The sequence below is a fragment of the Syngnathoides biaculeatus genome, chromosome 17 (genome assembly GCF_019802595.1).
Source record: "Syngnathoides biaculeatus isolate LvHL_M chromosome 17, ASM1980259v1, whole genome shotgun sequence".
NCBI lineage: Eukaryota > Metazoa > Chordata > Actinopteri > Syngnathiformes > Syngnathidae > Syngnathoides > Syngnathoides biaculeatus.
The window spans coordinates 11271788-11286249 of record NC_084656.1 but is presented as its reverse complement, the minus strand read 5'-3'; the positions used below and the strand labels follow the sequence as shown (position 1 = coordinate 11286249).

General features: G+C 42.5%; 2 protein-coding genes across 6 annotated transcripts in view; one reads left to right on the top strand and one right to left on the bottom strand.

Annotated features, from left to right (window-relative positions):
- Positions 1-5020: 5020 nt before the first annotated feature.
- On the top strand, positions 5021-11808 carry ggt5b (gamma-glutamyltransferase 5b). 2 transcript variants are annotated; one of them, XM_061801308.1, is made up of 12 exons: positions 5021-5238; positions 6545-6672; positions 6746-6841; positions 6916-7111; positions 7209-7369; positions 7655-7801; positions 8096-8226; positions 8899-9086; positions 9153-9244; positions 9403-9512; positions 9793-9903; positions 9981-11808. In XM_061801308.1, exons 1-12 carry the CDS (start codon positions 5078-5080, stop codon positions 10125-10127), a joined length of 1668 nt encoding a protein of 555 aa, XP_061657292.1. In that variant the 5' UTR covers positions 5021-5077; the 3' UTR covers positions 10128-11808. The 2 variants fall into 2 exon arrangements, with proteins under 2 accessions (XP_061657292.1, XP_061657293.1); XM_061801309.1 differs by having other exon boundaries at positions 5210-5238; positions 6503-6672.
- Positions 11809-12006: 198 nt separating this feature from the next.
- The window catches only part of ptpn13 (protein tyrosine phosphatase non-receptor type 13), a 62841-nt gene continuing 60385 nt past the window's right edge, over positions 12007-14462 (bottom strand). For all 4 annotated transcript variants that reach the window (XM_061801153.1, XM_061801155.1, XM_061801156.1 and 1 more), the window contains 6 exons: positions 13955-14103; positions 13792-13882; positions 13197-13534; positions 12899-13114; positions 12623-12685; positions 12007-12547 (listed from right to left, as the gene is read on the bottom strand). In XM_061801153.1, the coding sequence (XP_061657137.1) occupies positions 12470-12547; positions 12623-12685; positions 12899-13114; positions 13197-13534; positions 13792-13882; positions 13955-14103 (935 nt within the window). In that variant the 3' untranslated portion in view covers positions 12007-12469. The remainder of the gene's footprint in view (positions 12548-12622; positions 12686-12898; positions 13115-13196; positions 13535-13791; positions 13883-13954; positions 14104-14462) is intronic.

Below are 14462 nucleotides of genomic sequence, written 5' to 3'. Positions count from 1 at the left end.
CCACATCCTGCCCGTTGACAGCTGGGATAGGCTCCAGCACTCCTGTGACCCTTGTGAGGATGAGCGGCTAGGAAAATGGATGGACAGTCCCCCAGAACCACCTCAGTCTTTTATGTTTTAAGAATAATAGCCCTGTATATTATACTTTATGAAAACAAAGTAGTGATTAATTAATTGTTTGCTTCAATTCAATGGATATTGTGCTGCTCCTTCTTGTGTAGGTCACTTGACCACTTAGGGGAATATGATACATCCAAGTATCTATTTTCCCTCTTGCTTATTCTCACTCAGGTCACAAGCATTTACCAAAGCCTACCTTCGGGCGAGAGGTGGGGTACACCCTGAACTGGTTGCCACCCAATTGCTGGGCACATAGTCTTAAACAACCATTCGCACTCACTTTCACACAAGTCAAGAGTCTTTAATTAACCTACCACGCATGTTTTTCGGATGTGGTTGGGAAACCAGAGTACCCGGAGAAAACCCACACAGGGATGGGGGACTCAACACAGGTGGGGCTGGGATTCATACACCAGTCCTCAGAACTGTGAAGCAGACCTGCTAACCGGAGGGCATATGGACACACTGTAGATGGATATGGCAATGGCTCAGCTCAGTGATTGAGACTTGATTTTCCTTCTCTCTATTCATGTCTGCATTGAAATTAAAATGGACAAAAAATGGAGTTAGCCCACTTTAAACGGCAGTGGCTCCAATGACGTAAAAAAAAAAAAAGTCGCTGAAGTACACACACAAGCCTCAGGGAGCTGTGTGGCCCATTTAAAGGCGCCCGCACACATGCATGCAGAGGATTAACAATAAATAAATAAATTTATGGTGTGTGGTAATCAACGAGAGTAAACATCATTTAAAAAAAAAATGTATAAAACAACCCACACAATTTGCAAGGAAAATGAGGCTCGGGTGGAGTGTGGCAGACCCCCTCCGAGCTCCTCATTTGGATCAGTACACCTTCACCTCTGTGACATGTGACTGATGGGTGCTTCTGCATATTTGAAAGAGTCAAGCAAGCAAAATTGCTGAAGTGCCCGTTTGTAAAAAAAAAAAAAAAAAAAAAAAAACCAACAACAACAAACAAAGCAATCCATCCATCCATTTTCATAGTCGCTTATCCTCACAAGGGTCGTGGGGAGTGCTGGAGTCTTTCCCAGCTGTCAACGGGCAGGAGGCGGGGTACACCCTAAACTGGTTGCCAGTCAATTGCAGGGCACATCAAGACAAACAGTCGCACTCACAGTCACACCGAGGGGCAATTTAGAGAGTCCAATGAATGTTGCATGTTTCTGGGATGTGGGAGGAAACCCGAGTGCCCGGAGAAAACCCACGCAGAAACGGGGAGAACGTGCAAACGCCACACAGGCGGGGCCGGGATCGAACCTGGGTCCTCAGAACTGTGAGGACAACGCTTTACCAGCTGAGTCACTGTGCCGCCCAAACAAAGCAATAATAAATCAAAATGAATAATTTGTATTTGGCATCATCAGCTCAGTAGTGAAATGTCCCAAAGTTAATGTTATTGTTACTCCTGAACAAGTCGCGTGTCCTGGCAGAGTTCTCATTACTGAAAGATTAATAAGCAAATATAAAATATTTACGTGCAATACAGTTGGAAGCTGAGGCGTCCACTCCCTGAAATGCCGGCCCATTCTTTGCAAGTTCATTGAAAAGTCTTGACTGTCATCGGCGAGACATGACATTTCAACATTATTATACATTATATATGATATTGCCCGACTATATAAAGCAATACAGTGTGGCAAACATTTCTGAGCTCAAGGGACACATTTTAACTTTTTTTTCTTTTTTTTCAAGGATGGCTGCACAAGAGATTAAAAAAAAGTAACATACTTGAATTATTCATTCCTATTCACAATTGATTGAATTATCATTCAAGTCAACATGTAATCAGCTGTGGCTGCAACGATTGCATCCGAACGGCAGTGCATGAAGTCAAAAAGCCATTTAAAAGGGGCGACCAATGGCGAGTGCGCTTTTTGAGCGACAGATGCCCAAAGCAGCAAAAGGTGCAGGCGGCGCACACGGAAACGGAGTGAATAGAGAGGGGCACGGGTGGGTGGGCATGACGCAGGCTAGAAAATATTAAACGGTGCACTATTAATAGGCACGGAAGCAAGGCAGGAGTGTGTGGAAGCGCCTGTGCTGTCCTCTCAAATACTCAACATAGTAAGGAAGCGGGGAAAATAAACTCAATGATACATGCAGTATTAAATGGATTGCAGTACATATTGCAGACAGAATTTTCCTACCCACAAAATGAAAAAAAAAATCAATGAATTAGATAAGAAATATTAAAACGGATATTATATAGATACATTTTTTTTTATTTTTGACATCTCTCCATTGTAGTCCCTGCATTCATGAACATACACACTTTTCTCTGAGAGTTGTACTTAGATGTGTAATGAAAGTAATTATGGAATATTGTACAGTATTAGCTTATTCCAGAGTAGTGTAAAAATATGAACATCAGCTACAATATAGCTAAACACGTTTGCTGATATTGACATTTTCTGTGAGAGGCTTAAAGTGTGATCAACGTCTCTCCCTTGTGGCCAGCGGTGCAAAATCCAAACTTGTCCGGGTATCATGAGACCATAGTTTAATTGAGTGGGGAAATACAGCATACAAATTATGTTGGTATAATGAATTATGAAAAAAAAACCTTTCCAATTTTTTAAAAAGGAATTGATTCAAAATATTATTGCTAAAAATAATACATGGCTTGGGAAGACACTTGGAAAAATATAGACAATCAAGGTAGTAATATAAATCATAGAAAATACATAGAAAAAATTAAAAGCTTGGTTTTATAAATTCATTAATAAATGTCTGAGGATGACAAATAGAGAAAAATAAGTACAAATGAAATTGTAAAAAATAAAAATCATTTTATCTTTATATTCAGCAAATTCATTATTTAAAAAAATGAATAAAAATAATACTTTTAATTAATAACGTGTCTGAGTATGTTGCTTTGAGAAATGCACAAAAATAAAAAAAATTATAAATACTTTGAAAATAATGTGCAAAACCCTTACATTTCTTATTCTAGAAAAGTAAAATATAACAATGTAATAAAATGAAATCAAATTACATTTAAAAATACTAAGCATGCACGCACGACACAAAACATAGGAGCAAAAAATCTTTATCTACGAGTCCACTTTCTTGTTGTCGATGAGTGCAGTCACCAGAGTTTTAGTGACGAAAAAAGCAGCGCACGCGCGCGGCCTGCAACACTCGAAATGAGACTGAGCAGCTGGCCGGAAAACGGGTTCAAAATGTCGTTCACCTTTCTGAGAGATATCGCAACAGTGCATGTGAGTTTGTTGATGACATCCTTGTTACCATTTAAGGACCGAGCACCGCGGAGCCCAAACATGGTTGCACATGGATTGACATACAGTAGGAAGGCCTCAGGGAACAGATCTGTGCACTTTTGGAGGTTTACACAAGCCCATCTGGAGGGAAAGGACAGCAGTAGGGAGCATCCTTAAATTACTGCTATGTGGAACTTAACGTAGAGCCATCCATCCATTTTACGTATATAGGGCTGTCCTCATTGGGGTCGAGGGCAATATGCAGGTGTGGCTTAGTTGCACCATGCAGGGATGCAATGCTTCAACACCCACATTTTCTATTAAGGGCACCAGTGGAGGCTGTTGGAACACCCAGTCACAGGCTTTACGCCCAAACCTTTTCCAAGGGGTCTCACACACTTGGAAATGCAGGTTTTTCAACACCCACGCATTTCATTAGGGATGTCATATCTGCGATGAAGCACATGTCCAAATCCTGTGCAGTCGCTGTAGGTGACCCACAATTTCCCTGGTGAAATTGTTTCACACCCAGGTTGCCCCAGGTGAGTTGCACCCGCCAGGGGTGCGGGTGTTGGGAGACTCACACATTTTCCCAATGACGTTTGCCTTTTTGGGTCACATTCCTTGGGAATGTGGGTATTGGAACACTGACACTTTTGCAACCCCAGAAAAAAGAGATAGAGAGAGATGGAACAACCTGTTATATTGCAAGTTCACCGTAATACAGCGCAATCGTCCTGTCCCATGTGCAGAAAAACTCCCCCAAAGCGCGATGCTACAACCCCCATGCTTCACAGTAGGGATGGTGTTCTTGGGATGGAGCTCATCATTTGTCTTCCTCCAAACACAGTTAGTGGAATTATGACCAAAATGTATGGAAAACTTTCTAAGGATCATTGAGACCCCACGAGGTGATATCTTGCATGGGGCTCCACTCCGGTTGAGATTGACCGTCATGTTTAGCTTCTTCCATTTTCTCATGATTGCTCCAACAGTGGAGCTTTTTTCACCAAGCTGTTTGGCAATTTCTCAGTTGCCCTTTCCAGCCGTGTGGAGTTGTACAATTTTGTCTCTGGTGTCTTTGGACAGCTCTTTGGTCTTGGTCATGTTACAAGTTTGAGTCTTACTGATTGTCTGGGGTGGACAGGTGTCTTTATGCAGCTCACGACCTCACACAGGTGCATCTGATTCAGGATGATACATGGAGTGGAGGTGGACTTTTAAAGGCGCACTAACAGGTCTTTGAGGGTCAGAATTGTAGCTGGTAGACAGGGGTTCAAATTCTTATTTGCACATTGTATAACACAAATAAATCATTAAAAAAATCATACATACTTTTCTTCATTGCAGAAAGTGTTATTTTTAAATATGGTATAAGTTAAAGGAGATTCTTCAGAGTCTGGGGAGATTCAAATATGTATAAATCATCCCCAAAATGTGCTTGGGGCTTTGTGGATTTCTCCTATTGCGGGCGTGGTCCAGAACCTGACCTCCCGGGCTAAGCGAGGGGATTACTGTACTGTATTGTCCGAGTGTCGCAACGATCGAAGAGAATCATTTCTTGACGGTCCCCAGAGTGGGGGGAGTCAGGGAGTGCATGTGGCGCGTTCCCGGGACAACACCGCGTGGAACTTCAGTCGGCGTGCAGCATCCGAGGGCGTAAGTGATGTTGACCTGGTGACCCCGCGCGTGTCCTCGACTCGCCCTTGTCTGAGATGGACAAGCACAAGTGGTGCTTCTGCCTGGTGTGCACACTCCTGGGCGCCGTGGCTGTGCTGTGCGTGTGCGTGGCCACTCTGCTGCCCGCGACCTGTTCCGGTGGCTTCCAGCACGCCGCCGTCGCTGCGGACTCGCTGGTTTGCTCGCGGGTCGGCAGGTACGAGAATTCTGGCCAATAACTTTTTTTATGTTGCTTTCGCAGAAGTAGGATTCACATTGCGTTTTCTTGATGAGTTCGCAGCTTGTGTGAAATTGAGCGAGGTGATAATCAGTTTAAGAGATTGGATCAGTTGTGTGACGACTGAATGGATAATGCCCACGTGGACATGCTACCATAACATGCCAATTGATACGATGACTAAATATGCTCAAAGTATTTAAACAGTTTCAATTCAGTTGCTCTTATTCAGTGGACATCAAAGGTCCACACAACACCCTGAATCGAATGCCAGGGTCATGTGATGTATAAAAATGAGACCGAGACAACCCATTTCAAAAATGGCATTTGGACTGGGGGGAGGGGGGGTGTAGACTTTTTATATCAAATATACAACACCACATTGCGTTTGAATTAAAGCAATCACTGAGTGATTAAAGACGCTTAGATCTGATTAACACTTGAAGATCCTGCTTGACCAAAAAGCACAGCACAAAGAAAGTAATTTAGCCTTATTTTTTCCTTAAAATTGCTAAACACAATTTCCGTGTATAATACACACTCAAGTATGATGCACACCCCCAAAATTGACTCCCAAGATCAGGAAAAATGTTCTTCCCATGTGTAATGCCCACCCATGACTTTTGATAGAATTATAAGCAATAAATGTTAGTGGTGACACTCTCTTTGCTTTTGGTTCTTGGTTTTGGTTTTCTAATCGATTCTGATCAGTAGTATTATGAATACAGTTTATCTGTTTTTTTAATCATGCATTTAATGACATAGCACGGCCTAGTGTTTAGTTTTGATGTTGCAGCTTTAAAATTAACCCACCTTTTCTGAAACGTATTACTACTATTACAAGGGTTACGGTTATTACTACTTACATACATTATATATTACTTCCATATACCTCATTTTACTATTTTTATCGTTGTCCATATAAAAATGTAAATGTGGCAATGGTGGATAAAGGTTTGTGCACGATTTAAAAAGAAGTCAATGATGAATGATTGAATTGATTTAAATGATTTTTTTTTTCAAAATATGTAATAATCACATCTTCAAATTCATTGTGGTGGCCTATCCAACACAAGAGTGTTATCGAAAATGAATATGATAATAGCGCTTAGAAGGTGTGATTAAACAATATGTTTATTATCATGATTAGCGTTTTACAGGACGGGATCAATGTCCTGTGCTATGTTGTGAGGTAGGCGTGCCAAACATTTTTATTTTATTTGCCTGCTCTCATACTCACGAGTAACAAGTAGCGCACAGTACCCGAATGGCGTCCCCCATCCAGGAGGTTGCTGCAGCAGGGCGGCTCGGCAGTAGACGGCGCCATCGCGGCCCTCCTGTGCACCGCCGTGGTCTACCCTCAGAGCATGGGCCTCGGCGGAGGTTCTGTAGTAACCGTTCGAAATAGAACAGGTCGGTTGCCCTCAGTCCTAAGTCTTTTGCAAAGTTGTCAAAGTCAATGTGCTTGACGGAATTTTCCCCCCAGGTAAGGTGAGGGTCTACAACTTTAGAGAGACTGTCCCTCGGAAATTTAAAAGCAACCTGTTGGATGATTGTCCTGACTCTTTCAGATCTATGTCAGGTAATTAAAGAATCTATGTTGTGAATATGGATGAGCAATCAAGGATTACCGTTTCCACTATTTCGCTCTACTAGGTAGTCAGTGGATTGGTATTCCTGGAGAGCTCCGGGGATATGAGGCGCTTCACAAGCTCTACGGCAAGCTGCCGTGGTCCAAGCTCTTCGAGGAGCCCATAAGACTGGCCAGGGAGGGCATTCCGGTGCCGCCTCATCTGGGGAAGATTCTTGCCATGCCCACCGTGAAAAGCAGAGTCGAACAATCTTCCCTCTGGTGCAAAAAAAAAAAAACCCAAAACATTACTGAATGTATGCAATGCAAAAGATAATTCAGAATAATGTCTCTGTTTTGTCCCCCCACCCCCCACCAGTGAGGTTTTTTGCAAAAATAACAAGAGTACGTTGGGGACAGGAGACATGATGAAGTTTCCCCAACTTGCAGAGAGCATGCAGATCATTGCCAACAAAGGAGCCGACACCTTCTACAGTGGCCAGATGGCTTGGGATTTGATTCGCGATGTCAAAGCCGCAGGTGGGAGACATACGTAAATGTTATTGCAGAAATATTATCCGTAAAAATGAAGCGATTAACACCCTTGCGACTAGGCAAGGGGAGCAAATGAGTAGAACAAACACTGGAACACAAAAATACAAAATGAGAAGACACGCATTAACTCACAAATGTTACACTACCTTGCATCATTCCATTTCTTGCAGGACAACCCTTAGAAAAATAACAAAAGCACAAATGGCTGATGACTAGTCCAGGGTGTGCACCGCCTGTAGGGATTAATGGTTCTGTATGTCACTTGTATAGGTGGGACATTAGAAATGGAAGATCTCAGGTCCTACCGGGTCAGGGTGGCGGATGCGTGGACAGTACCTCTGGGGGACACCCTGATGCACATCCCTCCACCGACCGCTGGGGGCGCCCTGCTTGCCTTTATCCTCAAGATCATGCAAGGTTTTGTCTCATTTGCCGGGGAAGATAGTTAGCGCTGGCTTTGGGCGGAATCCTCATATCTCCAGAACACTTTTCACTTTTCAGGAAACCCATTTTAAAAAGAACATTTGTTGAGTTATTAACATTGCACCATCCAACAGTAAATTGTAAAAATAACACACGTGCATATGAGAAGTATAGATTTGTGAAAAAATGTGAAACTTACCAAAATTTGGACAGAGGAGGTTTAGCCCGATGCCAGCAAAAGACTGAATATCCAAATAGTAGCATCTGTGTCTGTCCTCATTTTTGCAGGGTTCTCTTTGACGCCACATTCCCTGGATGGGGACCAGAAAACTCAGTTTTACCATCATTATATAGAGGCGGTCAAATTTGCCAATGGCCAACGAAGGAGCATTCGTGATCCTCTCTTCAACAGCAATGCGGTTAGGATTTGACACTGATGTCATTAGACTATCATGAGTTCGAATAGAAATGAAAAGAAAGAAAAAGCATCAATTAAGAGTGAAATCTGAGGTGTGTCAGAAAAGTTCCAGGTGTGGTTTCACAAAACACGTTTCAAATCCAAAGTACAAGCTTTCCCTGCTCTCGCCTCGTCTCGCGGACTGAACCAAGCAAATTATCAGTACCTGGAAAGTTCTGTGCACAAGAAGAGGTGAGAGTTGCAGCTGCTTCTCCATGATAATGCGTCTGTTCACATTGCACTGACAGTTCCTAACTGAGAAGAACCGTTCTGGAGCAGCCCCTCACCTGATTTTTTTTCCCCACTCTTTGCCGAGATCAAGGCAGTCATCAAGGGGGCGGGGGTCAGTTTTCAAGATGTGGGGCACATCGAGATGGGCGTAATAACGGAGGTGCAATGGATTCCGGAAGAGTCCTTCCAGGAGTGGACGAATCCCAGGCAGAGAAAACTGGGAAACTTCAAGGGGGATAACTTCAAAAGGGAAAGCCTGTCATAAGTAGTTTGAAGTTATCTTTTGTGACACCAGCTCTGGAACTTTTTCTGTTTAAAAAAAAAAAAAAAAAACAGAAACAAGCCGCCGTTCGATCGGCCACAACAAAGCAGGAAAAAGTTGGCAAATGTCGGCTTCTTTCAGGCTGCAGACCATCTAATGGATCCCGCCTTCATCGATCACATCAGGAGAATGATTTCTCCCAACGGCACCCACCCGCCCTCCTACTACTCCACCGTCAGGCCGCCGCCAGATCACACGGGGACGTCGCACGTTTCCGTGCTGGATGAAGACGGACTGGCCGTCTCCGCCACCAGCACCATAAACCATTTGTGAGGAGACGCTTGTTGGAAATGTCCCCAAGTATGAAAGGTGGTCATCGCTGTCTCTTGGTGTAGATTCGGAGGAGGCGTTTACTCCCCGCGGACAGGCATCATCCTCAACAATGAGCTGGCCGACTTCTGTGGAAGAGCAGACTCGCTGAAGCCCGGTAAAGTCTACGTGAATGGACCGACAACTGTGCGACGTTAAAAACAGCTTTGTTTTGGTTGAGTCAGTCCAGACGAGCAGATTTTCATTTCTGACGGCAGTGCTCGGTCCGTATCCACCGCGAAGAGTGCATGATATAATGTTTGCTCATTGTTTCAGGGGAGCAACCTCCCTCCTCGATGACACCAGCCATACTCGAGTCCAAGTCTGGAGGACTACTTGTGATTGGTGGAGCAGGGGGAAGCATGATCACCACTGCAGTGGCCTTGGTATTCCTCACACAAACTACCGTATATTCCGCACTATAAGGTGCACCTAAAAGCCTAAAATTTTCTAAAAATCTGACAGTGCGCCTTATAATCAGGTTCGCCTTATACATGGATCAATATTGAGCCTTTAGCGCAGCCCATCTAATGGATGCATAACGTAACCCCTGCCTCTACTGTAGTGTCTATTCTATGCGCCTTATAGTGTGGAAAATACGGTATTTGTCTTTTATATCATTTTTTCCCCCCTTTGTTTGCTCACATGGTTTATCCGCTGACCCAGTCTGTGATCAATCACCTTTGGCTGGGCATGAGTCTCAAGGAGGCCATTGATGCTCCCATCGTGTTTGTCGACTCCAAGAACAACGTGAATTTTCCACCGGCGTTTGACCAGGTGACGTACTAAAAGGCGCGTTATTGCCAAACACGATCACGTGTGACACAAATGTCACATTTCTTCTCTGCCTCCAGTCTGTAATCGACGGTCTCAAAGCTCTGGGGCACCAGGTTGGACAAATGCAATATTTTTTCAACATAGTAAACGCTGTGGAGAAGGAGGATGGATGCATCGTGGCCGAATCAGATGCCAGGAAGAAGGGGATGGCAGACGGATATTGACAGGAACGTGTCGCAAATTTCCCTTTAAGGGCCCTTTTAATATTATTACCAATCATAAGGTGAGCTTTCTGCTACCTTCTTCATGGAACCAAATAACAAAATAACGGAGTTTGGACATATAAATACCTTGTCTACTATATGACCTTTTTTCACATGTTCTATTATTAGTATTTGAATATTGTTTTTTAATTATTTCTTTTTGCATTATTATCATGTTTTGTTTTTTTTTTATTTACTGGTAGTGTGTGTGTGGGGGTGGGGTTCAATTTAATTCTGGTTATCATTAAGTTACAAAAATTATTTCTAACAAAAGAGAATGTATGATTATATTTTAAATAGCTGTTGTATTAATTTGGCATTCATTTCTGTCAGGCTTTTTTTACTGCCACAAGATAATCATACAGAGTCAAAAACAAAATTGATATAAATTCACAACAATACAGTATGTTTAAAAACTTTAACTCTCTCTGGATATGTTAGTATTAATTCTTGGCTTCATTGATTCGTTTTTGCCCCATTTAAAAAAAAAAGTACAAAACATTATTGAAAACGGTATCTAAAAGTTGGCGTTAAAACCTCAACTCTTCAAATATTTGTCTTCAGAAAACCCTCATGGTACATGAAAGGACATTTTAAAAGTTATTTTCAACAATAAGAAAACTTGCAATCTTTTTGTTTTCCTTTGGTCTTGTCCCATTAGGGGTTACTACAGCATGTCATCTCAGATGAACACATATTTGTTTGACAATCATTTACATTTATGTATAGTACACACACACACACACACACCACACACACACACACACACACACACAGAGACCTGTTCCCCAAAAATGTGAACATCATGGAAAACTTTATTTCCATAACTCCATTTAAAATGTTAAACTCAGATTATAGATTCAGTGCCCACAATTTAAAGTTTGTTTATTGTTACATAATTTGGGGTTCTATCTTATGAAATGGTGAAGAAAATTTGGTGAAGAAATCGGCCCAAGTTTTGCCGTTTTCCTGCATTCTCAAATTCATGGTCACCCCCAAGAGTCTACCAGGATGTTTTAGAGGACTTTATGATTCCTTCTGCTGAGGATGCAGATTTCATCTTCCAGCACCAAAACCTGGTTCGATGCCCATGACATCAAATTGTTTGTCTGGCCAGCCAGCTCGCCGGATATAAACCCCATGAAGAATGTAGGAGGAATTATCAGAAGCCCAAATTTTGTAAAAATAAATATTTCAAATTAGATAAATTGTGGGGCCTAAATTTATAATCCATTAAAGTTTAAATTTTTGAATGTAATCATGGAAATGAAATAAACCTTTCCAGGATTTTTAAATTTTTTGGAAAGGGCCTGCATGTATACTAGTACCTTTAATTCATTGTACTCCATTCTAACATTTGATTTTCATTATCCTTATGCATCAGAGAAATTCCATTAATCTATTGCCTTATAGTGAGTGGGGCCTATTGGAAATGTAGTTTACCAAATATTCCATCCTTAAAGGGTTACACCTTATGAAAGCAACCATTAAAGTGTAATTTATAAACGTATAAACTGGAATGTGCATCATGTGCGTTATCACAGCCATCGAAGGAGTCCAACTGCTGCACTCTGCTTTGTACTGCTTTTTTTTCCTCTGTACTACATGTCATACAAGCACATTTTACTGTCATCTAATAAACAAGTGCCCAAACAAAATGGCTTAAAATTGACCCACCGGAAAAGTGCCTTTTTTTTGTGGTTTCTTTTTTAAATTTTGGGGTCCAGCTAGAGCCCAAGGTGTACTTGTTGAAGGTTACCAAAAGACTCTGGGACCTAAAAGTGAGGAAAGGGGTTCACGAAAACGGATAGATTGATGGAAAATAATAATAGAAAGTGAATAATCAAAATGTATCCAGTTTAATTTTCGACAGATGAATATGTACACGTTTACGTTCATCATTTACCTTCAGGCAGCGAGCGAAGCAAATACTGACATAGTATTCTGTCAAGGCGAGTTCCAGCATCAACAAATAAACAAACAGGATTTAAAATACTCGTAATTTTGTTCCACATACAATATATCATTCGTCCATGTGCGTCATCATTTTATCTGGGAAATAAAATACTAGAGTTCTCTTATAGCGCAATACAAAGAATACAATCAGCAGTTGTCATCGCTGCACGGGGCGTGGAAGCGAAAAGGAAGAGAGCTGACAATAAAAATAAAGCAAATATACAATAAAAATATAAATTTCTTAAAAAAAAAAAAAAAAAGGACACTCAGGGTGAGGCAGAATGAATATTTACTGTGCTTTTAAAACATGTTTTGCGATTTGGCCTTTTTCTGCTGGTGTCCTCTGGCTATCCTGAGATGTTCTTCTCATCCTGGAGACATTCCAGGACGTAGTGGATCACCCGATAGCAGAAGATATATTGGTCCTGAAAGCACATAACAAAATGAGACCTAAATAAGATCATAAAAAAAGGCTTGCTTTGTAGGAATGGAGCTCCTACCTCTGTCTGGACCATTCCCTTTCGCTGAAGTCTCATGTTTCGTACCACATCTGAAATATCAAACTGAGGAGGGGGAAAAGACAAAATATCACCACACATTCTATCCATGAGCTAGCTGGCTAGACTTAAGCTGCTTGGCGTTATCCACTACCACTAACGTTAGCTGTTTTGAGTATTTTGTCAGAAAATCCATAGTTTGAGATGGACAAAAATTCCCCTTTGGGACATGTACTGATTTCACATGTTTGTGTGTCTGTCCACCAAAGTCTAACTCACGTCAGCGTCTTTGCTGATGAGACCGAGGACCACGTCGATGCAAATAAGCGTTCCGGAGCGTCCGATGCCGGCGCTGCAGTGCGTGATGATGGGGCCCGAGCGGTGCACGTGCCTCATGTAGGAGATGAAGGTGAGCAGCTGATCGGGTTGAGACGGCGTCCCGTGGTCGGGCCACCCCGTGTAGTTCAGGTGCGTCACTAGTTGCGTTTCATCCGTCTGGATAACAACATTCATCAGGTGATCGCGCTTTTTTTTTTTTTTTTTTTTTTTTTTACACTCACGATCTCCACGTCCATACCGTCACGTCTTTGACCTCCATGAGTCGGATGACAAAGTGATCCAGGTACTGATCTTTGACCAGCTTGACCTGCAGGCACTCATCTACCATCTCCGTGGTGCCCGGCGAGTCCGGCCAGTACCGTTGGCACTTGACCTTGCCGCCCTCAATCTCCTGGGTCATCATGGCGACCACGTTGGACTTCTGCTCCCAAACCATCTGCCAGAAGTCACCCATAGTGGTGGGCAAAGGTCCCTGGCAGGCAATGTACGCAAAGTCCTTGTCCTTTACGCGCATCTTGATGTGGTTGGCGTTAATGTAGCCGCCGTTTGTGCCCAGCACCACTCGCGTTGTGTCAACTGCAAGAAAACACGTATGAGAGAACACACTTGAAGTACAATAAGTTGAAATTTGAAAACGCCTCAAATATCATGCTTGCGCTATAAGCTACTATTAACACTATATCAAAAATATTACTCATATTCAGGTATGTATCGTACACTTTGTATTGTTCCCCCCACTGAATATTTGTATTTTGTTTTAGCTCGTTTTGATCTCTGATTCATTTTACAGCGACTTCCTCCCTTTGCCGTTTGTGTTTGTGTTCCCAACTCACAAGGGACAATATTTTTATAACGGTTCTTCCTCTTGTTCTCCTTCGTCTGGCCCACCAAACAGTCATCCAGAGGTTGAAGATTTTGAAGATTCTATCAGAAAAAACATCATCAAGATGAGAGGAAACACAGATTACTACAGATACCGAGATGAACGATTTTCACCTCAAATTCCTGCTGGGGGACTTTCTGGTCCAGAAGTCCCTTCATCATGCGCACAACGCTGTTGAGCTTGGGACCCGTGTACTGGCCATCTGGGACCACTTCCACCAGTGGTAAAGAGGTCAGCTCGTCCTCAGTGATGATTGGCCCATCTGCACCCAAACACAGCCAAAGATAATACACACCATGATAAATAAAGCAGTAAAGGAAAAACATTCAACCCTGAGAAAAATCATGTTAAACAACAGTATTCATAAAATTAGAATTCTATATAGTTCTTCTGGTGGCATGGTGGATCCGCTGGTAAAGCGAGGGCCTCACGGTTCTGAGGACCCGGGTTCGATCCCAGCACCGCCTGTGTGGAGTTTTCGTGTTCTCCCCGTGCCTGCGTGGGTTTCCTCCCACATCCCAAAAATATGCAACAATAATTGCACACTCTCAATTCCCCGTAGGTGTGATTGTGAGTGCGGCTGTTTGTCTCGATGTGCCCTGCAATAGGCTGGAAACCAGT

Coding starts and splice junctions, on each gene's coding strand:
- ggt5b (XM_061801308.1), top strand. CDS start 5,078: ATGGACAAGCACAAGTGGTGCTTCTGCCTGGTGTGCACACTCCTGGGC. Junction 6,673..6,745: donor AACCGTTCGAAATAGAACAG/GTCGGTTGCCCT, acceptor TTTTCCCCCCAG/GTAAGGTGAGGGTCTACAAC. Junction 9,513..9,792: donor TCACCACTGCAGTGGCCTTG/GTATTCCTCACA, acceptor CCGCTGACCCAG/TCTGTGATCAATCACCTTTG.